The sequence below is a fragment of the Natrix helvetica genome, assembly GCF_964273705.1.
Source record: "Natrix helvetica genome assembly, chromosome: Z".
Taxonomy (NCBI): Eukaryota; Metazoa; Chordata; class Lepidosauria; order Squamata; family Natricidae; genus Natrix; species Natrix helvetica.
Window position 1 is genome coordinate 94110163 of NC_138554.1, and position 25967 is coordinate 94136129.

Below are 25967 nucleotides of genomic sequence, written 5' to 3' on the forward strand. Positions count from 1 at the left end.
CTCTCTAGGAGCTTGTAACAATTCCAACTCTGCATAAGCTGTAATAAAATAAATGAATGACAATTAATATGTTACTATGCATTTATTTGGTAGGGTATTGGTAAGAGTGGGAAATAAAGGTTCCACAATAAATACTTCATATTGATTCAACATATGAAGTTCCAGACATCTGCATATGAATTATAATAGGACCTCAAAAATCTAGGTTATGCTGAAACTCATACGTCCTTGAAGCAGGTTGTAATCAAAATCACTCAATTTCTTTGAACCCAGTAGATTCTCTTTTTGACAGTAGACATGAATGCTACATGTCTCTGCTACAAAATTATGATTTCATCTGATTTCTATTGGTGAACAAGAAACTGTATCACCTTTGTCATATGTAAATAATTTGAGGACAAACAGCAGTATTTTGGATTCACTAAGTGTACTTACTGAAGATGGGGCAGTCATAAAGAAAAGCACCTGTTAAATCCAAAGGCCATTCGGGTGCTGTTGATTATAGAAGAGCCAACCCAAAACCATTACCAACATGCTTATCACATCCCATGCATGCTGAATAATTCAATGTAAATTATAGACATCAGTTTGTTATATAGAATACTTTTTCTATGGCTGGTGGCTGTGTAAAGGCACTTATGCAATTGTAATATTCTTAAAATATGTTAAATATTACTAAGCCATGCAGACAAATATAAATATAACATATTGCAAAGAGTCAGTACATAAAATCCCAGTCTTTTCAGCAATGTCTCCTTATATTCCTGTGAGAAACTCTTGCTCTATCATTTCCACCATTTGCTTCATGATGAATATAACCCCTTCCTCCAATAACTCTACATTTTGTCTGCAGTAGTAAGTTAAAGACCATTTCAGTTTAAATGCCATTCCTGCCTTAGCAGCATACATCAGAAAAATCCTGTCTCTCATCAGATACCATAGTTTCAAAATCATAAAACCTGTCATTAGGGGATGTCCAGGGTTCAATCGTTATACTGTAGAAATGGGAAAATATACCCTTTGCTGCCCTCAGAAATGAGTAGTTTACTCCTGCAAGTCAACAGTTTAACTTGGATCATTTCATCGATCATCTATCTATGAACTCTGTATCCATTATATATGCTGGAATTGTGAGTAATAAAAATACATCCAGCAAACCCTGAATTTATACAGTTTTTTTCCCACAAACTGAGCCAAGTATCCAGTCTCCTTACATTGCAGTCACCTAAATGTCTATTGAGATTCTCAGTTATTCAGGTCACTGTTGACCCACAGGTATTTTGGGTACATCACAGTCACCTACTTTTATCAGGGTATCAATAGCTGGGATATAGTTTAGTTCGGCCCAACCGGTGGGGACAATTGTCATTGGTTCTGTGTACTGGTAGTAAAAAAAAAAAACTTCTGAGGATCATGTGGCTCAGCCTCCCCCCCTTTTAAAGCATTTTTTCCCTGCCAGTTTGGGTAAATAGGCAGGAAAATTTTTTTTTTTATAAAAAGCTTCCGACAATCGCGTGGATCAGCTGTGAGCCGCACAATCATTGGAATCTTTCCCACCCCCCACTTTTTAAAGCATTTTTTCTTGCCTATTCTCCCAAACCAGCAAGAAAAAATGCTTTAAAACATGAAAGAAAAGTTAGCTACACCCACCCAGTCACATGACCTCCCCCCAACAAGCCATGCCCGCAGAACTGGTGGCAAAAAGAAAATTTGATTTCACCACCTCCTCGCACATATGTGCTAGTCATTCCTGACTCTAGGGGGCAGTGCTCATCTCTGTTTCAAAGCCAAAGAGCCAGCACTGTCTGAAGACATCTCTGTGGCCAGCATGACTAAATGCCAAAGGAGCACAGAATGTTGTTACCTTCCCACCAAAGATGATTCCTATTTATCTACTTGCATTTTTACATGCTTTCAAACTGCTAGGTTGGCAGAAGCTGGAACAAGTAACGTAAGCTCACTCCGTTATGCGGTGCTAAGGATTCATACCACTGAACTGCTGACCTTTCTTGTTGACAAGCTCAGCATCTTAGCCACTGAACCACCATGTCCCTATAGTATGGCATATAGTTTAGTATGAAAAGTGATTTTCAAACAACATTTAAAATGGCTACTTCTAGATTTCAATGGATTCAGAAAATGTACCCTTTCATGCCTTTAACTTTTTCATATAGTCCTTCCTCCCCTCCCTTTTTGGAATAAGGTGGTTGTTGTTTTTTAACCAGCACTTTTTGTACCAACAAATAAGATAGTAAGCTGAATGCCTGCAACAATCTGGTGATATGCAAGCTCTGGCAGAACATTTAGAAGAAGAAAAATAATCTTATCCTAAAAGACCAGCTATTAATGTAGACACAGTCTTGGAGTGTGTCTAGGTATGCAATTAACATTTAAGTGATAAATCCAGGCATGGGACAAAAGAAATGGTGAGGTAGAACCCAGAAGTGGAATTGTGGTATAATCCAGAATTCTAAACACAGCACAATATGATAAACACAAAAGAGCTGGCAGCTTACTCCTCAGCATTTACTGTTTATTTGTCTCTCCAATCTATGGAATTATGCTCTCTATTGTTGAATCTTAATCCTGTACCTCTGCTTAGTGCTGGATGGGTGGATTTAAGAATTGAAAGATTGTTAGTAGGTACAAGCAAGGCATCCAAGGGCTTCTGGATATGCCTTAATTAGATTGGAGTCATTGGCTCCACCACAAGTAGAATCACTAGGACTATTGTTCTTGTTTGTATGTTTGACTAGAAGCCATATAAGGTCCCTTCCAGCTCTAATCTGATTGACTGAACCTATCTTATTATATTCTTAGTTGCATTAAGACAACCTGCAAATCAGAGAAGTTCATCCTCTACTTTGAAATCAACCAGATAGCATCTTTTTTTTCATCCAGGACTTAGTTAATTTCCTAAAACCAATTTTCTCTTTTCTTAAGTGTGATTCCTAACTGTAAATCAACATTCACAGCATATCTTCATCACTAGTAAGTCAAGAGGAAAAATTAGATATTCCTTCCTATCTAAACGAATTAGTCTGTAGCAATCTGACTACAGGAAAGCTGAGAGAAAAATATCTCATAACTTTTTTTAAAGCTCATCCTAATCTGAAGGTGAAGAGTCTTGATTATTCTATTTTGTTTTTTTCTTGATAAGGCTTTGCTATGCTAAATTCCAAAAGCTCTCTGATACTTTAGATATTTTTTTAATGCAATTAAAGTCCTTCTGTGACCTTTTCTGCTAGGAGTGCTATGGGATCCAGTCAAAATCAACAGAAACCAAAGGACTTGAGGAAACTGTATGCTTGTGTGACTATATCTTATTCATGTCATTTTTTTCGGAGCAGGATTTTTTCTTTGGAGACAAAATTTTCTCGTGTCTTCTTTTTATATTCTAGTTTTCCTGGATATTTAATTTCAAGCTTTCTTCCTGCCTCTCCTATTGTTGTTGTTTAGTTTGGCAGCTGATATCTATTCAATAGATGAAAGTTAGGATATATATTTTTAGATAGCCAATGGTTCCAATGACTGCCAACTGTCAAGTATAGTTTGTAAATGAGAGCAATATGAAAGACAAAAGTTAGGCTGCTTCCACTCTATAAAATAAACATTGAGAAAGATGAAAGAAGTTTGAAGTCATTCACTATAAATAAGACACCATATTGTAGTCATTAATTATTATGGAACTAAAACTGAGGCATCCTAATACTAGGCATTGTGAGATCTTCTAGCAGATACCAATTTTTATGTAATCAGAATAATGAATTCACCTAATTTTTCTAGGAAAAATGGATGTATTGTACTTACATGATTATGATGGAAGAAAAAATCCATCATTTCTAAACATGGATAATAAATTGTTTCTTTTACATATAACTGTCATGATTGGTATTTGGGTCTTAATGCAAACAGATCTGCATGTTAACTAAAGTGATCAGGAAAAGGGGATTTGGATGTAGACATTTCTACTTTGACGAATACACTTTGATTTAGAAAGATTTCCCCCCCCCCAAATATAACTCCATTAATTGCAACATTTAATGAAATCATGGTAGACAAGTGAGAGTGTTGGAATTATATTACAATGTTACTGTTTTTCTTAGAGCTTTCTTCCAGGAATAGATTCTCATTCATTAATTTCTTAGGTAAAATTTAAGATAGTTTTCCCAACATACACAGTATCTATAGGATCTGATGTGATACAGCATATGTACCTGCAATTATATGAAGGACTGAAAAAAGAAAGGAGTTAAAGACAAGATAAGGAAATCAAACTAAATCTAGAACCAATTCACATTAAGGATCACTTACTATACCAGTTTGTACCTTTCTGTAGTTATAAATTATCTTTCCCCTCATCTTTTGTTCTTAATCTTTAATGTTCTGTGAGGATCTCAATTCCATCTAACTTCAATTGTCTCAGTTGTTCTCTTCTTCTTGATTCATATACTCTTTCTTCATTTATTCTTCCCTTTTCACTCTTTATCAGTACATTCAAACACAGGTATAAACACATATGCATAGACATAGACATACCTATCTTTGTATAAACATATACAAAAAGTATAGGCCCCATATTTGGGAAGTGCACAAATTTAATTTAATCTTGTTCACCACAATAGCTTAATGTTTAGAAAACAACTTTTTCCCCTTCTTATTGCAGATGGATCCAATTCAAAAAGCTGTAATAAATCATACATTTGGGGTTCCTCTTCCTCACAGAAGAAAGCAAATCATATCTTGCAACATATGCCAATTGAGATTTAATTCAGATGTAAGTAAATAAGTTATATCTTTAACATGCATGCATTAAATAGATGTATTTTTCCAATGAAAGTTGTGTGATAGCATGTTCCATTAGAATAATAGATATATTGTATGTGATTTATTGATATAATATGGGCCCAGCTTTTATTCATGGATAACGTTTCTGAGATTGAAAGTTTTTATTTTATTTTATGCATATATATTGTTGCCTTCTCATTCCAAGTGGAATGATGACTATTTGCTCCTCTTTGCAACTGCATTCCTTAACACTTGATATTCTTCTTTAGGGATTTGGGATCTATACCTGTGGTTGTTTATGCTTAGCTTTGCATGTATTCTATTGTAGCTGCTTAAATTTCAGCAATAATAGAATTTGACTACCTTATGAACAAAATCCATTCTTTAAACTCAGTTTTAGTGACAGGAATGCAGAAAGTACAGCGCTTCGTGGATTGTTGTATATTAAAACATGTCATTCTATTTGTGAATAAATTCATGGCACACCTATCTCCTGTGGTTTAAAGCCTAATATCACATCCATCTTTCTCCAGATTTAGTGAATATAAATTTGTGCTGGGGGGAAAAGAAGTATTAAAATAGATAGCAGAAAATGTAATCTTCTTGTGCTCTTTATCTCCAATGCAAGTTTTGAAGGAAATAATAAATACACAATTGATTAGCATGCTATTATAGTACCATAAGTTACACTTTTATTATAAGGACTATAACTCAACATATTGTTATTAGTCATTCATTTGCTTTACTCACTTATTTGCTTTTCTATGTTTAAATGTTGCTGGTCATTGACCAAATAAACATTATTGTATATTACAGTTCATTATTATCATTTTTATAAAATTATTTTTATTTAATCATTGTAAACATTTTAAAGAGTTGTGTAAAATATTATCAACATGAAAAGGTTTCAGATATATTCTGTTGAAACTGGGATATATTTCCATATAGGTTGAGCAAAATATTGAGCAACATCTATAATATGTTGGTCAATAGTAGGATATACACTACTAAAGAAAAAGGAATATTCACACAAAGCTCTTTTTTTTTTTAAAAAAAGGATAGACAATATGAAAAGCAAATATTAAAGGAGGGACACACAAAACAATCCTGCTTATTATTACTTTTCATTTTTCCTTCATTTCCACCATTCTTTGGAGTACACATTCTCACAAAATTCTTACCATAATATGCTCCATTCATTTGAGATTAAAACATAGATTAAGATTAGGATTATAGTTAAGAAGTTCTCTCTTCATGGAAGTCTTACCATATTTTTCAGAGTATAAGAACGCACCTTTTTTCCTCAAAAAAGAGGCTGAAAATCTGGGTGCATCTTATACACTGAATACAGCATTTTTTGCCTTCCCAAACCCCGCCCCTTCACCAAAATGACCACGCATAGCCTTTAGGAGGCTTTCAGAGTGTTCCTGGAGGCTGGGGAGGGTAAAAATGAGCAAAAAACAGGGTGTTTTTTGCTCAATTACCCACCCACCCCAGCAGCCCCCAGGAGCACTCAATAAGCCTCCTAAGGGCTATGCATAGCCTTTTTAAAAAACAAAATAACAGGCCCATTTTCACAAAGAATGAACCATTTTTGCTCATTTTTGCCCCCCCCCCGGAACATTCTACAAGCCTCCTAAAGATTATTCATGCCCTTTTTTTGAAAAAAAAACTTGGCCCATTTTTGTGAAAAACGGGGTGTTTTTGGGATGTCTGCTGAGTGCAAAAACCTGTTTTAAAAATTTGCCTTTTCAAAATCTTGATGCGTTTTATACTCTGGTGCATCTTATACTCTGAAAAATATGGTAATTTGTTTGAGTTATAAACAAAGAAAAACTTGCAACTCCCTTAAGTCACATAGACCTATTTTCGAATAAAACTGTTCATGGCAATCCTTAATTAAAAACATAAGTGGATTTATGACTGAAATGATCAAACTGGATTCATCCTGAAGATATACATGATAAATAAATTAGACACATTTCAATATTCTCAGCAAGATAAAAGATTTTTAAAATTAATTTTTAAAAGTTTTGAAATTATTTTTCTTAATGCAGAAAAATCCTTTGATAATTTGAAATTACATGTCATGTTGCAGTTTTGAAAAAGATTGATGGTATGCAGTAAGAGGTGCAAAACTAGGAATTTCAATAGAAAAATAATATTATATTTGCTATAGATATCATACTAACAGTAAATTTGTATAGGATGTTTTCTTTCTAAATTACTCTGTATTACTGATCATTTTTTAAAAAAAAATTGGAAAGATAATGAGCAGATCAAATTGTATTCACGGCAGCAGTGTTGTAAGAATGGGCAATTTTGAAAAATCATATTATAATGAAACAAATTTTTGAAAGTTAAATTCTCATTTTAACTTGAATATTTTTAGTAAGTTTTAGTAAACTATACATTTTTTTCACAGTATGCACGTAGTCCTCAACTTACAACAATTCATATAGGGACTATTCAATGTTACAATGGCACTTGAAAAAGTAATTTATGACCAATTTTCACACTTACGACCATTGCAGCATCCTCATGGTCACATGATCAACATTAACACTTTTGGCAACTGACTCATATTTCTGACTGTTGCAGTGTCCCAGGGTCATGCTATCACCTTTTTTCAAAGTAAAGTCAACGGGGAAGCCAGATTCACTTAACAATTGTATCACTAACTTAACAACTGCAATGATTCACTCAACAACTGTAGCAAGAAAAGTCATAAAATGGGACAAAATTCACCTAACAAATGTCTCACTTAGCAACACATATTTTGGACTCAATTGTGATTGTAAGTCGAGGACCACCTGTACTGTATTAGTTTTTATACATGTTATATGCTGCCAGGATATTAAATGCTTTATATTGAGAAGGTTTGGTTCTTTTCTTGGAAGAATGGTGTGTGGATGTTGGGAAAAACTTTGTATCTTAAAAACGAGTTCAATGTAGAATTCAATTCTAATTTGAAATTTTTTTAATGGACTTTATTTATAACATACTCCAAACTTGGTTTTTTTCTTAACTTCAGCTTCATGGAAAATTTGATTTCTGGTATTTATTCAGTTTACCGTATTTATAGCTTATGATTTGAATTGACGATATATATTATGTTATCCTTAGTTTCTAATATGTATCCCTTGAGTAAAGCTTAATAATGATTCTTAGGATTATTTTAAAGTAACAAAATACATATTATAAATTATAGATAATTAATATTACATTAGTAAACTATGATTTCCCTTATATTTCAGAGCCCTTGTTTATTTATTTGTTTCCTACTACTTGCATTTTACTCTTTTATTCTTTTTACATTTTTTCCTTGTCCACATTTTTCTTCTAAATCTTTTTAATTAAAAAAGTAAGACAAATAAATATACTCCATTCATCTGAGAGTCTTTGTTGATTTAAAATATGGGTTTCCCAAGTCCCACCCTTTTTTTCTCTGTCTTTTTTTGTGCCTTGGTACAATTCCAAAACATCTGGAGCACCACTTGAACACCACTAGCATTGACAAAATCACCATCAGTCAAGTGCAAAAGATATCTTCACCTGCAACAGGTTACAGGTACAGCCTTCAACAGTACCACTGATATTATTAAATAATAATTTCTGCCTATCCCGAGTTCTCAGGAAGGACTGGATTAAAAAAATCCAGGATAAACATCTAACTGACTATATAACTAACCATAATAAATTTATTAAACTTGCATGTGTTCCAACTTTCAATGATTCTGGGTAGCTCACAACGATCAAAGGAATTATAATAAAAACCAATAAAAGATAAAAATAAAAATTGCAAATACAATGAAACAAGGAGTTTCATTCTCCAACAAGTAGCTATTTTATACTCTAAGTTGAGATAGGTAATAGAGACTGTTATGAGAATTAATAAACTAGATTTAGTCTGAAGTTTAACTGATGCAGTGTCTACCTAATTTTCAAAATATTTCTCAGGTAGGCGTAATGAAAATTGCCTATGGTCAGAGTTATTTCTGATTAGAGTAGCATATAAACCCCAGCAAATAAATAAATAAATACATTTCCAGATGTGTCCTAGTTGATCTGTGAGTCGTACAAAATTAGTTATTTACAGTGACATGTTGCATTAATGTTTCACATTTCAAAAGGTAAGAAAATCAATATGGATTTTTGCAGGTAATATTTAAAGCAATGTCAGCATCTTATAATTTTATTATCAAATATAAATATTAGAATTTCAGCTTTTACAAAAGTTATAAAAGGATGGCTATTACATATAATTGAATAAATGTGATTCTGATATTTGCTTCAAAACAAGACTATTTATTTTAATGATATTAATCTTTTTAGTTAATTTTCTCTTCTATTAGATATAATCAGAAAAATCCCTCCCTCCATTCCTTCCTTCCTCCCTTTTGGAAACCAGGATACCTGCCTCAACTGGTGAATCCCTTTAAGGGATCCTGAAAAAGAATTACTGCAAAGTTTGCTATGTCTCTCCAGCTTTATGGCAACAAATAGAAGTTGATCTCAGAGAGTTAAGATCTGATTAATAGCTGAATGGCTGTCCATCTAAAAACATCAAAACTGCGGGCAAGATTGGAAGTTGAAGAAACAACTCAATAGAAAGCAGTGACCAATTATTTCTGTACTGTTGCCAAGAAAATACTCAGTTCTCCCTACATTGTATTCCATTCTTTTTGCTTCCAAACTCTTCCCTCTAGCTTCCCTCTAACTTCTAGGAAGTCAGAATGACATGAATGCTTTAGATTTTTTGCCCAGCAAGAGACACATTCTCCCATTGTACCATATACTGCTGGTGTTATCATACAAACAGAATTGTAGTTAGTTTTATTACCAACTTGCCTTTTATATGGGAAAGATTTTTAGGGAGAAATTCCCTAAAACAATACAGATAAATAAGGAATTATTATAAAGAGGAGTTTATTTCACAAAATAAAGGAGGTAATAATCTCATTGAGAATTTAAAAAACAATAAAATCAATCTAGCAATCTCTATTGCCAGGGCCTGGTAGAGAAGAAATTTTAAAAAAAAGTACATTACATTGCAGTATGCTCTGTCCCATATTTGGGAAGACCAGGTTGCTCTGATAAAAAACACTTAATCTCATGGTTTAGAGGTTAATATATCTACCTAATATCTATATACCCTGGGTTTGAATCCCTGAAGGGTACGGCTAGCTGATGAGAGATAAATAGCTTGAAATAGATCTATACTAGTCTCCCTTTATTTCTTTGTCGGTAAATATGAATTTAACATTACATTGTGAAAATATCTAAAAGACACTACTGTTTAGATTCACATACTAATTTATATTCCTAAATTTATAAGGAAAGCTGGATTCTTAGTTCTGCTTTGTAGATAACTTTGCATGTTAATCTATAACTGTATCATCTTAATTATCCTTGAATTCTAATGGAAAAGGCTAGTTCAACTTCAGCAAAACATTGTTTCAAAGTAGATTTGCTTTTTTAAAAAGTGAGATGTAGCACATTGAAAAGTCCTGCAAAATGCCATCTTACAGCATCTTTTTTATACGTAACATTTATTGTTTTTATCAATGTGTAAAATACAAAGAAAAAGAAAAATAGGAAATTAAGGGCAGAAAAAAAGAAAGGAGGAAAGAAAATATCAGGTACAGGGAAGAAAGAAAAATGTGTTGACTTCTGATTCTTTTAGCACAGTACAAGATAACATTACAACCTCAACTTTTTACATTTACAGATTAGTATATAACTAACCATTTCTATAACAACAAATCTATCTAATCGGCAAACCCAAAGTCAAAGTTTCATTTTTTTTCATCACAAGCACAAAATTCAGAAGTGATGTCCAAATAAAAAACCATATAGTCTCCTCTTTGAATAAACAATCAATTTAACCATTACTGTTTTATCTTCCTTGCTATGAAAATAATATGCATTTCTATTTGCACTTAATAATCTTTATAAACAATCACCATTTATATTAACAAAATTCACTGTATTATTTCACATTCTTTAATCTTAAAGGGAAAATATTTTTCACCTATTATAAAATACTAAGCTTTTCTTTAAAAACATTTCTAAAATTGAAAAATTCTAATACATCTTCTTAAACTTCCTCTTAGCATACATATTTTAAAGTTCACTTTCAGACCAATAAAATTCCAAATAACTCCAATTAACTCATTAAATTTAGATCCCTCCCTCCAAGTTACCCTCACAGAATTTTTCTTCTTCTTGTATAAATCTTGTTTAAAGCTCTTGATTTTAAGCTAATAAATCTTTTTTATAATATTCTCTTAACATAGATATTTTCAAATACACTTTCATCAATAGTATTTTGCAAACATTAGGAATTATCTAAGCATTATATAATGGGAAAATACATTTTCAAACTTTAGATTAAGACTTTCTTTCAATTACAGATACCAAATGGATAAAACTTCCAAACTAATTCCAATTAACCAATTATGTTTAAGTCACTTCTTCCAGCTTCTCTTCAGGTAATAAAATCTCTCTAATAATTTTCTCCTCCATCTTCTTAACTTCCTCTTTCATCAAAAAGCAGATTTTTTTTGTAAGTCACTTAAGAATTGCTGACCAATCAGGAATCATAAAAATCAGAAAGTTTTAATTTTAGCCACCCACAGCAAAGCAAAGCAAGCTACAAGTTACTAAAAATAATAAACTAGAACCACAACTATCTGCCCTTATATTTCTCCATCATTTTTTTAAAGATAGTCCATAATTTCTTTTTAGCTTGCCTTAACAGCCTTCTTCCTTGTTTAACAAGAAGAAATCCACAAAATGGTGCAGATCTTCAAAAAGGAACAACAAACTGCAGCTAAAAAAGCCTCTCTTATCTTAATAATGATTTAAAATGATTAAGAAATAAAAGACATAACTTAAAAAATAAATTCCCAAAATGGCTGCTTCTTCAACCATGAACTGAACTGCTCCTCTCCCCAGCTTTTGGCACACAAGCTGCTTTGAAGCACAACTCCTGAAGCTATCAGCAGAACTTTGCTATATTGGAGGCATAATTTTGGGACTTTCTGTAGCCTAGGAGAGTCGCATAAACTAAAGGAACACCGGTTCCTTATGTTGATAGCTGAAGAAGCTACATTCCAGAGAAAAAGCCCTCAGGAATCCTTCCCTAGGCATGTAGTCAGTTGGCCATCTTTTCACTGGAAGTGAAAAGAACATCTGGTATAATACATTTTGTCTGAATGTTCAGATTTGGTTAGATTGTTTTATATAAAAACTGGATTAAATTAAAACCAGGTATTGCTTCTTAAAGTAAAGCAAGCACAGTGCAAAGACAATGACAGAGTACATAGATTTTACTTTAAAGTGCATGAGTAAGATAAAAATTATTCATCATTTTTCAATTCCCAAAGTCCTTATATCATGGTAGTGGAATTGGTGGCACAATTGCCAATTTATTTCAGTAATAATAAATAATACAAAAGTTCAAAATAGGTATATTAAAATTTCTGCAAAATTTAAAAGATTTTATCTGTACCTAGCCTATCCCAAGTTCTGAAAGAACAAAAAAAAAAAAGACTTATTATTGTTCGATAAAATTCCCAAGTTATCAGGCATACCTCATTGCCCTTCAGAGGCCTAAAAATATCATAAAATACTGGGGCTACCTTCAAATATTGCCTAATTGTTAAAAAGGCAAGTAATTACAGAAAAAAAACTTTATGTAACTCTTTTGTTTTAAATATGTAACTCTTCTGTTTTAAACTCTTTTGTCTTTATGTATGCCAAGTACATAAAGCCTATATTATAAAGCATAGATTACATGAGGTGTATTTATACGATAAAACTTTATAAAAGGCATTTATGCTGATCAGATTTCTTGGCTAGGAGTATGTCTCTTCATGAAAGCAGTAATAATAAAAGTTTATGGGAAAAGGAGGATATAAAATGTCATAAGTGAAAGAACATTGGCGAAAACACAACTTTTTCCAAAAGTCCTCATCATTTCTCAAAGCTATTATGGACGTTCAAACCTGTTAGCTTGAACGTCTCACTTGGTCTCTGGAAGTGTAAACTGCAAAATCTATTATTGGAGTAGAAGGAACAATGGTGTATCCATTAGCAGGACAACTCCAGCAAGAGGGTTGAACAAATAACTTAACAGACACAGTATCCAACACTTATGCCTGTAGGTGTGCTATGAAGCTTAAATGTCTACAGTACTAAAAATTTGAAAGAAAGAATCATTTATAACATATCATTAGTTCAGTCCAGTGCACAACAGTCCTGATATTTTTATGAAGGATCCTTTTCATTTATGCATGAAATAAAAGTGACTTATGAGATTATTTTGACCAGATAAGGAAATATTGAAATACATTAATGCACAGTTTCTATCTTAGATTGTTTATGCTGAGAACAGAGGAGAAACTAGAAGAAAATATATATGCATCTTTTTCACATATGCATTTAAGCACAATATAATAATTGGCTAACATTTTAATATATTTTCAGTTCATGCTTGTTTCTTCTATTTCCTGATTTTCTTTTACACTGCAAAAGTGCAAAATAATTATGCAATTATTTATGTGAAATTTCCAAGCAGACAAAATATTTTACTGTAAGTCCAGTGTAACTATGAATTCTGTAATTGAAGTTGGAACTAACTGTAAATTCTAGAGGGAATTTTTTGTGGCACTGTTGAACAGAAATTACTTTTATACTTGGGTTAGGAAAATGCTTTCAGAATCAATTCATTTCAGAAAAGATAACTTTTGACAGAAATTGTTTTAGCAAAGAAGCTGTTTTCTAATTATAATGTCTAATTTCCAGGAGAAGTAAAGAACAAGGATCCAAAATCATATAAGTTTTTTTTTGTAGAAGCCTGTGAATCTTCAGATCATTTGTATGTCTGTTTCTTTCTTCTTATACAAGGAAAAACTAACATTTTAGTATCAACTGATGCTGTTGAGATTTGCTGATAGAGAGATTACAAGAATGCAGAAGGATTTACTGAGTGGCACATAAGCATTTAACTTTTCCCTGAAAAAATGCAATTTTCAGCAAGATTCTAACTGTACTAATTTTGCTGTTCATGCTAAATTGCTAAATAAATAAGAATACCATATAAAGCTACACATGAATGCACACACACACACAAAACACATAGAGAGAACGAGAGAGAGAGAGAGAGAGAGAGAGAGAGAGGGAGGGAGGGAGGGAGGGAGGGAGGGAGGGAGGGAGGGAGAGCCCTACCTTCTAACTAGCCCTGGAAACATTTAGTTTAAATTTGCAAATATACCTATGAGCTAGTCAAATCTGAACCTGTCCTTAGCTTTGATTTATAGTGCTTCAATGATACAACACCTTTATTTTAATCTCTTGTATAAAGGTCAGTCTTACTTCTTACCAATTTATACAATTATTCTAGTATAGATTCTTGTTATAACTACCAGAGAAAAGAAGGGAAGGGAAGGAAACAAAAAGAAAGACATACTATAAGTGCAATGAAATGGTGGAAGATAGTGATAGTGCCTAGAAGCGGTGATTCTCTGAAGACCTCTGAAATTAAAACTTGACTGTAGGTCAGATATTAATTAATTCTCACTAACACAGAGGAAATGATAGAAGCTATTGAAGCTACAGGAAGCTTGGAGGCAAGCAGTCATGCAATTCTGGAATTCAACATTATGCAAACACAAGTAGTAGAAAAAGTCAAACTAGAGTATTGGACTTTAAGAGAGCTAATTTCAATAAACTTAGAGAGAGCTTGGGAAGGATTCCATGGATAAGAATCCTCAAGGAGAAAACAACTCAAGAAGCTTGAAAAATTTTGAAAAATGAGATTATAAAAGCCCAGTCTAGCACAATACCAATGAAGAAGAAAAATAACAGCTCCCAAAAGAAACGAGCATGGTTGCATAAAGAACTCTCTGACAAGTTGAAAGACAAAAAGTATAAGTATTAAAAGTGGAAAGGCAGGGACATAACTAAGGCAGAATATCAGCAAATAGCCGAGCCTATAAAGATGAAGTGAGGAAAGCTAAGGCTCACAATGAAGAAAGGCTTGCCACGAAAGTAAAAAATAACAAAAAAAGCTTCTTCCAACATGTTAGCCAGGCGAACAGGTGGGGTCAGGAGGGAAGGGAGCGGAGTGGGGGAGGTGGGGGAAAACACAATTCCTACAAGGGGCTCCGCAATAATGACGGTCGTAGGGAGGGGCGGGCGCGAGGACATTAGAAGAACGTGTAGTTGGTTGGGAGACCGTGGCTGCTGGACATGCCCGGTCACGTGCACCAACCCCCGCAGTCTAGGTGGACAGGATCGACAGAGCCTGGTATCGACCATGGTATCCTATTGCGCCGTCTGGAGGGGTTGGGGGTAGGAGGCACCGTGCTGCGGTGGTTCCGCTCCTACCTCTCTGGCTGGACGCAATGCGTGCTGGCAGGGGAGCAGAGGTCGACCCCAAGGCCCCTCACTTGTGGGGTCCCGCAGGGGTCGGTCCTCTCGCCTCTCCTGTTCAACACATATATGAAGCCGCTGGGCAAGATCAACCGTGGTTTTGGGGTGGAATACCATCTGTACGCTGATGACACGCAGCTGTACATTTCCACCCCAAACCACCCCAACGAGGCCGTCGAAGTGATGTCCCGGTGTCTGGAAGCCGTGCGGGTCTGGATGGGGGACAACAGGCTCAAGCTCAACCCCTCCAAGACAGAGTGGCTGTGGCTCCCGGCTTCCCGGTTCAACCAGTACATCCCATCTCTGGCCATCGGGGACAAGCAATTAGCCCCGGTGGAACGGGCGCGCAATTTGGGCGTCCTCCTAGATGCCCGGCTGGCTATGGATGACCATGTGGCAGCCGTGGCGAGGGGGGCGTTCCACCAGGTTCGCCTGGTGCACCAATTGCGACCCCTTTTGGACTGGGATGCCCTGTGCACAGTCAATCACGCGCTGGTGACGTCCCGCCTGGACTACTGCAATGCTCTCTACATGGGGCTCCCCTTGAGGTGCGGCCGGAGATTGCAGTTGGTCCAGAATGCAGCCGCGCGGGCAATTATGGGGAGAACGAGGTTCTCCCATATAACACCTCTCCTGCGCGAGCTGCACTGGCTTCCTGTGACCTACCGGGTGCGCTTCAAGGTGTTAGTTACCATCTTTAAAGCGCTCCATGGCACAGGGCCTAGTTAACTGCGGGATCTCGTTCTGCCCCACACATCCCTGCGACCTATTCGCTCGCACAGAGAGGGACTTCTCCGGGTGCCGTCCTCCAGAGAGTGTCAGAGGGCGGCGCCCAGGAGTAGGGCCTTCTCTGTGATGGGCCCTACCCTTTGGAATGACCTCCCCCCAGACATTAGGACAACAACTGACCTCCGCTCCTTCCGCACGAAGCTTAAGACCCACCTGTTCCGACTAGCCGGCCTGGCTTAATTTAGAGCTTTTCTACCTCTTGGGCATTTTTAGTTTTTAATCTTAATTTTTAACTTTAACTATCATTGGGGTTTTTAATTGTTTTAAATTATTGTAATTTATTTATTTATTGTTCCACCTCCTCCATATTGTATCGTTGTGACAGCTGCTGGTGTACGTCGCCCCAAGTCCCTTGGGGGAGAGGGGGCGACTAAGAAGTCAAATAAATAAATAAATAAATAAATGTTAAAAACAAGAAAAAAGTTAAGGAAACAATTGGTCCATTGCTGGGAGAAAGTGGCAAGAAGGTGACAAGCAACAGGGAGAAAGCAGAACTATTTAACTCATTTTTTGCATCTGTCTTTACACAAAGGGATAAAACAGTCCAACCTACCAAAAACAGTACCACAAAAATCAGATAGGAAAACAAGTTGAAATAGGGAAGAAAATGGTAAGTGAGCACCTGTCTACCCTAGACGAGTTCAAATCACTAGGACCAGATGGATTACACCCCAGGGTTCTGAAGGAACTGGCAGATGAGATCTCAGAACCACTGAACTATATCTTTCAGAGATCATGGAGCACCGGGGAACTGCAAGAGGACTGGAAAAGAGCTGATGTGGTTCCCATCTTCAAAAAAGGAAAAAAATAGATCCAGGAAACTGCAGGCCTATCAGCCTGACCTCAATACCAGGAAAGATTCTGGAAAAGATAATCAAGCAACGAATTAGCGAACATCTAGAAGTAAACAAAGTAATACCCAAAAGCCAACATGGGTTTGTCAAAACCAGATCATGCCAGACTAATCTTATTGCATTCTTCGACAAAGTGACAAAATTAGTGGACCAGAGGAATGCTATCGATATAATTTACTTGGACTTCAGCAAGGCATTTGATAAAGTAGACCATAACCTACTACTAGATAAAGTAGAAAAATGTGGGTTAGACAGCATCACCACCAGATGGATTCATAACTGGCTGACCAAACACACTCAACATGTAGTCCTCAATGGAACTGCATCTATGTAGAGGGAGGTATGCAGTGGAGTACCCAAAGGCTCTGTTTTAGGCCCAGTACTCTTCAACATCTTCATCAATGATCTGGATGAAGGGATAAATGGGAAAATCATCAAATTTGCAGATGACACCAAGATGGCAGGAATAGCCAATACTTCAGAAGATAGGCTTAAGATACAGAAGAATCTTGACAAACTTGAACATTGGGCACTATCTAACAAAATGAAATTCAATAGTGAAAAAAGTAAGGTTCTACATTTAGGCAAGAAAAACAAAATGCACAGGTACAGTATGGGTGGTATCTTGCTCAATAGTAGTAACTGTGAGAGGGATCTTCGAATCCTAGTGGACAACCATTTAAATATGAGCCAGCAGTGTGCAGCAGCTGCCAAAAAAGCCAACACAGTTCTAGGCTGCATCAACAGAGGGATAGAATCAAGATCACATGAAGTGTTAATACCACTTTATAATGCTTTGGTAAGGCCACACTTGGAATACCGCATTCAGTTTTGGTTCGCCACAATGTAAAAAAGATGTGAAAACTCTAGAAAGAGTGCAGAGAAGAGCAACAAAGAAAATTAGGGGACTGGAGGCTAAAACATATGAAGAACGGTTGCAGGAACTGGGTATATGTAGTTTAATTAAAAGAAGGACTAGGGGAGACATGATAGCAGTGTTCCAATATCTCAGTGGTTGCCACAAAGAAGAGGGAGTCAAACTATTCTCCAAGGCATCTGAGGGTAGAACAAGAAGCAATGGGTGGAAACTAATCTAGGAAAGAAGCAACTTAGAACTGAGGAGAAATTTCCTGACAGTTAGAACAATTAATCAGTGGAACAGCTTGCCTCCAGAAGTTGTGAATGCCCCAACACTGGAAGTCTTTAAGAAGATGTTGGATAGCCATTTGTCTGAAATGGTATAGGGTTTCCTGCCTAGGCTTGGGGTTGGAATAGAAGACCTCCAAGGTCCCTTCCAACTCTGCTATTGTACTGTATTGTATATATAGGGCCTTTGATTATTTAGAGTAAAGCTATAAATAATAACAACATAATGGTATATGGTAAATGTCTAGAAAATAAATCAATTGCCCTTGACTATAATGCCATAGTTTTGCTAGGACAATCGAAACAAATTCTTTTTTATTATTAGGCATATTAGGCATGTTACAATTTCAGCACTTAAATTATGTAAAGCTGCATATGTCTATTTTTATTTTAAAAAATAGAGTTGACCAACACAGTTTTATTTTGATTTATTTTTTTATGTATCAGATGTTAAGACATTTTAGGAAATAAAATTACAATGTAGGGTTACAATTCCAGTCTTACATTACAAAGCTTCCTTGTGGTCTAAAACAATCATATTGAAAATAATGTGCATTCTTTTATGGGAACTATGGCAGAGATGATGCAAAATATTGGAACACAAAGGAACAACTTTCAGTCTGAAGATTAAAGACAAAGCCTTATCTATTCTGTTGTTGCACCTTCAAGACATGTTTATTTTTGTAAGCATTGCATACCTTTCTCTTTTCCTTGAAAATTCAAGTTAGCTAACTTCCTTAATGAATGGATGGCTAAATATATAAACGATATATAAATAGACAAACAGATAAGAATAAAAAAATAAAATATTTTAAACAATAATTCAAGCAGTGTAAAGAGAATAAAAGAGAATATTAGTAAATTTAATAGAATTGCAAAATAGTAGCTAAAATAATTAATCAATGCTCCCTGGGAGAGTAAAAACTGATAAAATGCAATTATCAGATACATTCATCTAAATGGCAAGCGTGTGTGTGCTTTTATCAGAAAAATTGTGTTTGCACATGACTTTTTTGTGTTGCAGTTTGTAGGTGTTGATTTTTTTATTGACATTTTCTTCTATTCTACTGAAATTTCACTTATGTCCTTTTATTACAAACTTAGGTAATTGACTATTTTTATTTTGTCATTCTTTATATTTATTTACATGGCTTGCATTTCATTTTTAAACAAGGATAAATTGGGAAAACATATCAAGAACTACTTTCTAATATTACAAAAAAACATATAATGTAATCTTTTGTCAATTTTCCAGAGTTTGGTCTATTAGAGGTTTCTATAATTAATGTAGGACAGGATCCAAGGAACTGTCAAAATTGTTTCATGAACCCAAGGGAGGTTTTGGAGATCTTTCCCATGAGCAACAATGTTCAAGCTAGCTGCACGGATTCCTGGTTTTTATATCTCAAAAAGTTGAAAATATTTCTTCCATTATAGATTAAAAGCTTATTCTTCTAACATAAAGAAATATTCTTCTGGACTAGCATAGTCTTCTTGCTGAACTATACAAACTACCAGATCAGCAGTTAGTGAGGTTAACCTATTCATATGCTTCTGAAGGATATAGAATAGACTGCAGATAAACAAGCTTACCATGGAAGACAAATACCATGTCCTTTTTGATCAATGATGAGAGGAAAAATAGAAGTATTGTACTATTCAGTTTCTAAAATGGCCTCTTGTATCCTGAAATCTTTTGAGGCTATCCTGAAGGTAGATTTATGAAAGAGAAAAGAACAAAATCAGAATTGTTTGGGTTTTCTGCAGGACAATGGGTAGTTCTTCAACCTGTTGGGTATTAAATATGCCAATGTATAATTTCCTAATTGAATATTGATTTTTGTAGAGAAGGCTTGAATCTTTATCATAGAGTAGCAAAAGGAAGACATACTGCTAAAAGCCATCAGCCTAATGAGCACTAGTTCTAACTTTATCTTAAGATTATAGCAACAAAATCTTGCAAGTTTGGAAGTACATCTCTCCCTCCCCCACCGTATCTTTGCAGTCCCAAAAAGCTACGGAGGGTTCCTTTTGAGGAATTTGCCATACCCCCATTTCTTCTGTGGTGCAGCTACCTCTTATCGGACTGTTACCTAGTTTATAGTTCTTCCTCCTATCTCCAAAATTATTTCCATATACTAATAAAAAAGCAGGGGTATAAATTGAATTCTCTAGCCCTAGTGTCTTTTCCCACTTTTCTAACTTTAGTAATCAATTAAATAGATAGCAGTGATATTTCAGGGAGCATACCTCTTCTGGTTCCTGAGATTGCTTTTGAAAAGAAATGGCACAATGGAAGCTTTGGGCACTCACTTGGAAATAGAGAGGCACTTGGGAGCACCCCTTCAAGCAGGCATGGCACAAGCCTTGCAAAGTATGAGACTGCTTAATGCTTCAAAGAGAAGTGGTTTTCAAAATATGAGGACCCTAAAAAATTAGGTTCTTCGAACCTAATTCATTCACACTGAATTACACAACATTTCAATGATTTTTAGGTTTTTCAGGGAGCCCTTGTGGGATACTATTTCCCAATACTAGATGATGCTATGAATCATTAGTGTAGATGCAGATGTAGTTTTCTCCTCAATAAGCATTGTGATAAACAATCAAAATGTAATGTTGTTCTAAGACATGGGTTTAGAAAACGAAGACTCTCATCAGGCAGATGTTGTAGGAATTTAAGTGACAGTTCCCCTATTTATTGAAATTCTTCTGACTCCTGAGAATTCACAATGTGCTGCCACATGTTGGTGACTTGTTAATGGGCCATAATTGGGATGATGAGGACCATTTCAATCCAGTATTAAACTAATTATTTTAGTGTATGTATGTTTGCTAAACAATCCAGTAGGAAAGCTTATAAATCAGAAGGAATAGAGGTTCCTTGTGTGCATAATAATAGCAGTGTTTTATAGATAATTCAGCAAACATTTCTTCTACATATTTAATGTTGTTCCCTTTTATGATTAGTAAGGGGCCATAATTCAATACATTAGCAAATTTAAACTATTGGAAATAAAGGGATTTAAATATAGTTAAATTATAGTCTACTCATCTCCTTACTTGTATATGTATGCTTCTGAGTATGATTTTTTTGCTATTTTTTGCCAGTATTTCAATTATTGAAAATACAAAACTCAATCTGATTTGAACAGGGAATGTACAGAATAGAGAAGCAATGTGGATAGTTTACTAAAGACAGGAAAGGACATTTTCAGGATAATTGCTGCATTAACATATTCTTGTTCTTAAATTAGTTGATTTTAATACATTGAATTACCTTTGCTATCGAAGTATATTTAACTTAGGGATCAGTAATATTTCTTAAAGACTTTACCCTCATTTGTTGATATCAACAGTAATCAAAGACAGGGAAATCTATGAAGGAAGGGGCTCAAATTGTCTCTCTTCTTAGAAATACATATTGTAACAAATAAAACTTAGATTAATTCTATTCATTTTTCTGAATTACTAGATAACTTCACCGGAGCACTCTTAATTCGTGATAGATTTTTTTAAAAAAATGCAGTCAATGTGATCTCTACTTTCAGAAATGTAAAACATGTGGATCCTGAACAGACATCTGATACAGATGTATTGTTGCCATCTGCCTTAAATTCTTCAATAGGAATATTGAGCCTTTGACATATAATTTCTGAAGTCAAGAGGCATCTTCAAAGGTTTTTTTAAATAGCTGGGTCCATCTTGTTAAGTCAGTTCTATGAAAATGGGAAAGTAAGAGGGTTCACCCACACACACACTTCAAGTCCATTATTTTAAGCTTATTAGCAGTCTTCTTAACTACTTTATGGTCTATTTTCTGTAAGCTACAAATTTTGTAAAGTCACGGTAGGTCTAATCTATGAGAAACTACTCTCCCGGGGCTACCAATCCTTCTGGCTTGATCTGAGCATTTTAAGCAATTCCTCATCTGTTTTTCTTCTTAACTGGTAGTGTTAAACAATTATAGGTGGGTTAGAAGAAAACTGCTGTTATTAGTTACACACTCAGGAACCCTAGTTTTCTTTCCTCATGGAGTTGCATATAGCCTGCCAATCTGATTCAGGAGCGGGCAGCATCACAGATATGAAGGTGCCTGCAGTGCTGCCCAATACATTCGATACTAAATACAAGGTGGAGTAGTGCCCCATCTTGTGGAAATTGCACATGGATTTCTTCCAGAAATTATGTCACAATTACATTCCATATTTTAAGAGGAAGTTCAAAGACTCTTAACAAGATAATGTTTTATTTCAGGAATATTGCTGGCACATCACATTAGTTGTTTATTAAGTTGATCAGTAACATCACATTATGTCCTATGATACATTATTTAAACAGGAGAGAGCTGCAGCTCTTTCAGTCTCTACTGAATTGTAGTATGATTATAGTAATTAGTAGCATATAACAATTACAGCATAATCCCTATTTGTGTGTATATGTGTGTGTGTGTATGTGTGTGTAACTATAAGATTTAACTATAATGTTGTATGAATCAGTTTTATTAAAGAAACTGGATGAAATTCACAACTATGAATAATAAAAATAAGGACAACTATGAACTGTCCAAATTAATAATATTACTTAAGGTACTATTTCCCAATACTAGATGATGCTATGAATCATTAGTGTAGATGCAGATGTAGTTTTCTCCTCAATAAGCATTGTGATAAACAATCAAAATGTAATGTTGTTGAGTTCCGGTTCCGGCGGCGGCGGCGACGGGCAGCTCTTTGCCCGCTCCGGCTCCCCGGTGGGCTTCCCCACTCCTTGGGGGGCACAGGACACCCCGCAGAGGGGTCCTGCCGGAGGGGCGGCATCGCGGAGGTCTCCTGCAGCGGCGGCAGCCGGCGGGGGCTCTCTCGCGCGCCCAAGGCACCGGGGAGCAAGCTCGGAGGGCGCATCGCGTTTCCACGCCTCGCGCCTCGCTACAAGCCGACTGGAGAATGCTACAATTGAAGGAAGCAGCTGCGGTGCGGTGAGGTTGCCTCTCTCTTCATCCCTTACTTTGCATGAAGATTTGATTCAGCTTTTAAAACTTTAAAACAACTTTCGGAGCATTTTGGAGGTGCGGCTGGAGGGAGGGGGGTTTCCCCCCCCCTTGGACAAGCGGCAAGAAACAATTTTGCTCTCAGCCCCCGGGGAAGGAGGAGGGGGGAGAGCCAACGAATGAAGCCTCACTTAGGCTGAGATGATTTTCTTTTCAATTTAATTTTACATATTACAATGATTTGAGGACTTTTGGAACTTTCTAAAACTTTGTTACGCCTCTGTGCCCAAAACTGGCAGGGCAAGATGGCACACTTCCGTTGTCTTTATGAACTCTGAAACCTGACTCCACCTTTAAAATTCAGGCTTCCGGTCTTTGTCTCCGTGTCTCCCAGAGGAACCTCTTGTGGATTGGTATTTTTTTAACCTTCTAGGGGAAATTTTCTATCTATTGCCAGACTTATTGGAGAGATTCTCTTCTGCCTGGTTATTCTGCTCCCGGATTCACCTGGCTACCCTTCTTTTCTAATTGCTTACTTCATATTTGGACTGAACTTTTAATGTTATAAAGGATGGCATCTAAAAGACCCCCTCCTGGAAAACCTGGCTTTGCCACTTCTGCTCCAACATCCGCAACATCCAGTCCAGCCACACAGTCAAAGATAACAGAACTGATGCAACATAAGACTACAGAGATGGACTTTCAACAAATGCTTCAACAAATTCTACAGGGCCAGGAGGAAATCAAGAAACAGTTAAGGGAAATGAAAGATGAAATTAAAGAAAATCAAGCCCAAATATATAAGAACTCACAAAGACTGAATCTTGTGGAAGGGGGGGTGGAGGAGGTGAGGGGGGGGGTGGAAGCCGTGCAGAAAGGGAACAAAGATCTTGACATCCAACAGATGAAATTAGAATTTGAGAGAATGTCCTATTATCTTAGATTTCAAAATGTTATAGAAGAAGATGGGGAAAATATAAGGGACATCATGACAAACATTCTGGCTGACTATACACACAAAGAAAAACAACAGATGGGGTGGGATATAGATCTGGTTTATAGAGTGAACTCAGCTTATGCTAGAACACACAATTTACCCAGGGAGGTTCACATTAAATTCCTTAGAAAAATCACAAGAGATGAAATTCTGGGTGTACAAAGGGGGCAAGCATTGACATATCATGATATGGAGATAACCATTCTGAAGCAGATCCCTAAGAAGATTAGAGAAAAAAGAAAAAATTATTCGCAATTAGCGAATAAATTATACCAGAAAGGGGTGTGGTTTAGATGGTTGATGCCTGAAGGTATGCTGATATTCTGGGAGGAGACAAGAATCAGAATTAATTCACCCATAGAGGCGCAGGCCTTTATGGAAAAAAATAAAACACTCCTAGAGAAACCACCAGACACTACAACGGACACGCAGGACACGGGAGGGGCCAGAGCTCTGCCAGTGGAGGGAGATGGGGCAATAGCAAGAAGACTCAGATCACAGAAATAAATATGAAAATCATATTATTATAAATTGACCGAAAGTGAAAATGGAATTATATTTGGATTTTATATTGTAATGTTTAATTTGATTGAATTTAATAATAGAACTAATATGCTGATTATAATCAATTATATACTAATGCATTATATATAAATGTACGCTATGGGTATGGAGGGAGGGGGGCCTCACACACTTTGCAACTGCCAAAATTTGTATACCTGTCCATTTACCCTTTTCCCTATAAATTTTGAAAAACCATATTAAAAAAAAAAAAAAAAAAAAAAAAAAAAAATGTAATGTTGTTCTAAGACATGGGTTTAGAAAACGAAGACTCTCATCAGGCAGATGTTGTAGGAATTTAAGTGACAGTTCCCCTATTTATTGAAATTCTTCTGACTCCTGAGAATTCACAATGTGCTGCCACATGTTGGTGACTTGTTAATGGGCCATAATTGGGATGATGAGGACCATTTCAATCCAGTATTAAACTAATTATTTTAGTGTATGTATGTTTGCTAAACAATCCAGTAGGAAAGCTTATAAATCAGAAGGAATAGAGGTTCCTTGTGTGCATAATAATAGCAGTGTTTTATAGATAATTCAGCAAACATTTCTTCTACATATTTAATGTTGTTCCCTTTTATGATTAGTAAGGGGCCATAATTCAATACATTAGCAAATTTAAACTATTGGAAATAAAGGGATTTAAATATAGTTAAATTATAGTCTACTCATCTCCTTACTTGTATATGTATGCTTCTGAGTATGATTTTTTTGCTATTTTTTGCCAGTATTTCAATTATTGAAAATACAAAACTCAATCTGATTTGAACAGGGAATGTACAGAATAGAGAAGCAATGTGGATAGTTTACTAAAGACAGGAAAGGACATTTTCAGGATAATTGCTGCATTAACATATTCTTGTTCTTAAATTAGTTGATTTTAATACATTGAATTACCTTTGCTATCGAAGTATATTTAACTTAGGGATCAGTAATATTTCTTAAAGACTTTACCCTCATTTGTTGATATCAACAGTAATCAAAGACAGGGAAATCTATGAAGGAAGGGGCTCAAATTGTCTCTCTTCTTAGAAATACATATTGTAACAAATAAAACTTAGATTAATTCTATTCATTTTTCTGAATTACTAGATAACTTCACCGGAGCACTCTTAATTCGTGATAGATTTTTTTAAAAAAATGCAGTCAATGTGATCTCTACTTTCAGAAATGTAAAACATGTGGATCCTGAACAGACATCTGATACAGATGTATTGTTGCCATCTGCCTTAAATTCTTCAATAGGAATATTGAGCCTTTGACATATAATTTCTGAAGTCAAGAGGCATCTTCAAAGGTTTTTTTAAATAGCTGGGTCCATCTTGTTAAGTCAGTTCTATGAAAATGGGAAAGTAAGAGGGTTCACCCACACACACACTTCAAGTCCATTATTTTAAGC

The 25967-nt window shown here is 35.5% G+C and overlaps 2 protein-coding genes across 3 annotated transcripts in view; both read left to right on the plus strand.

Annotated features, from left to right (window-relative positions):
• ZNF385D (zinc finger protein 385D) overlaps positions 1-25967 on the plus strand; it is a 195347-nt gene that overhangs the window by 79791 nt on the left and 89589 nt on the right. For both annotated transcript variants that reach the window (XM_081932221.1, XM_081932222.1), the window contains one exon: positions 4667-4777. In XM_081932221.1, the coding sequence (XP_081788347.1) occupies positions 4667-4777 (111 nt within the window). The remainder of the gene's footprint in view (positions 1-4666; positions 4778-25967) is intronic.
• The window catches only part of LOC309381332 (uncharacterized protein), an 81999-nt gene continuing 78764 nt past the window's right edge, over positions 22733-25967 (plus strand). The window contains exon 1 of the mRNA XM_081932227.1: positions 22733-24798. Coding sequence (XP_081788353.1) covers positions 23579-24511 — 933 coding nt within the window. The 5' untranslated portion in view covers positions 22733-23578 and the 3' untranslated portion in view covers positions 24512-24798. The remainder of the gene's footprint in view (positions 24799-25967) is intronic.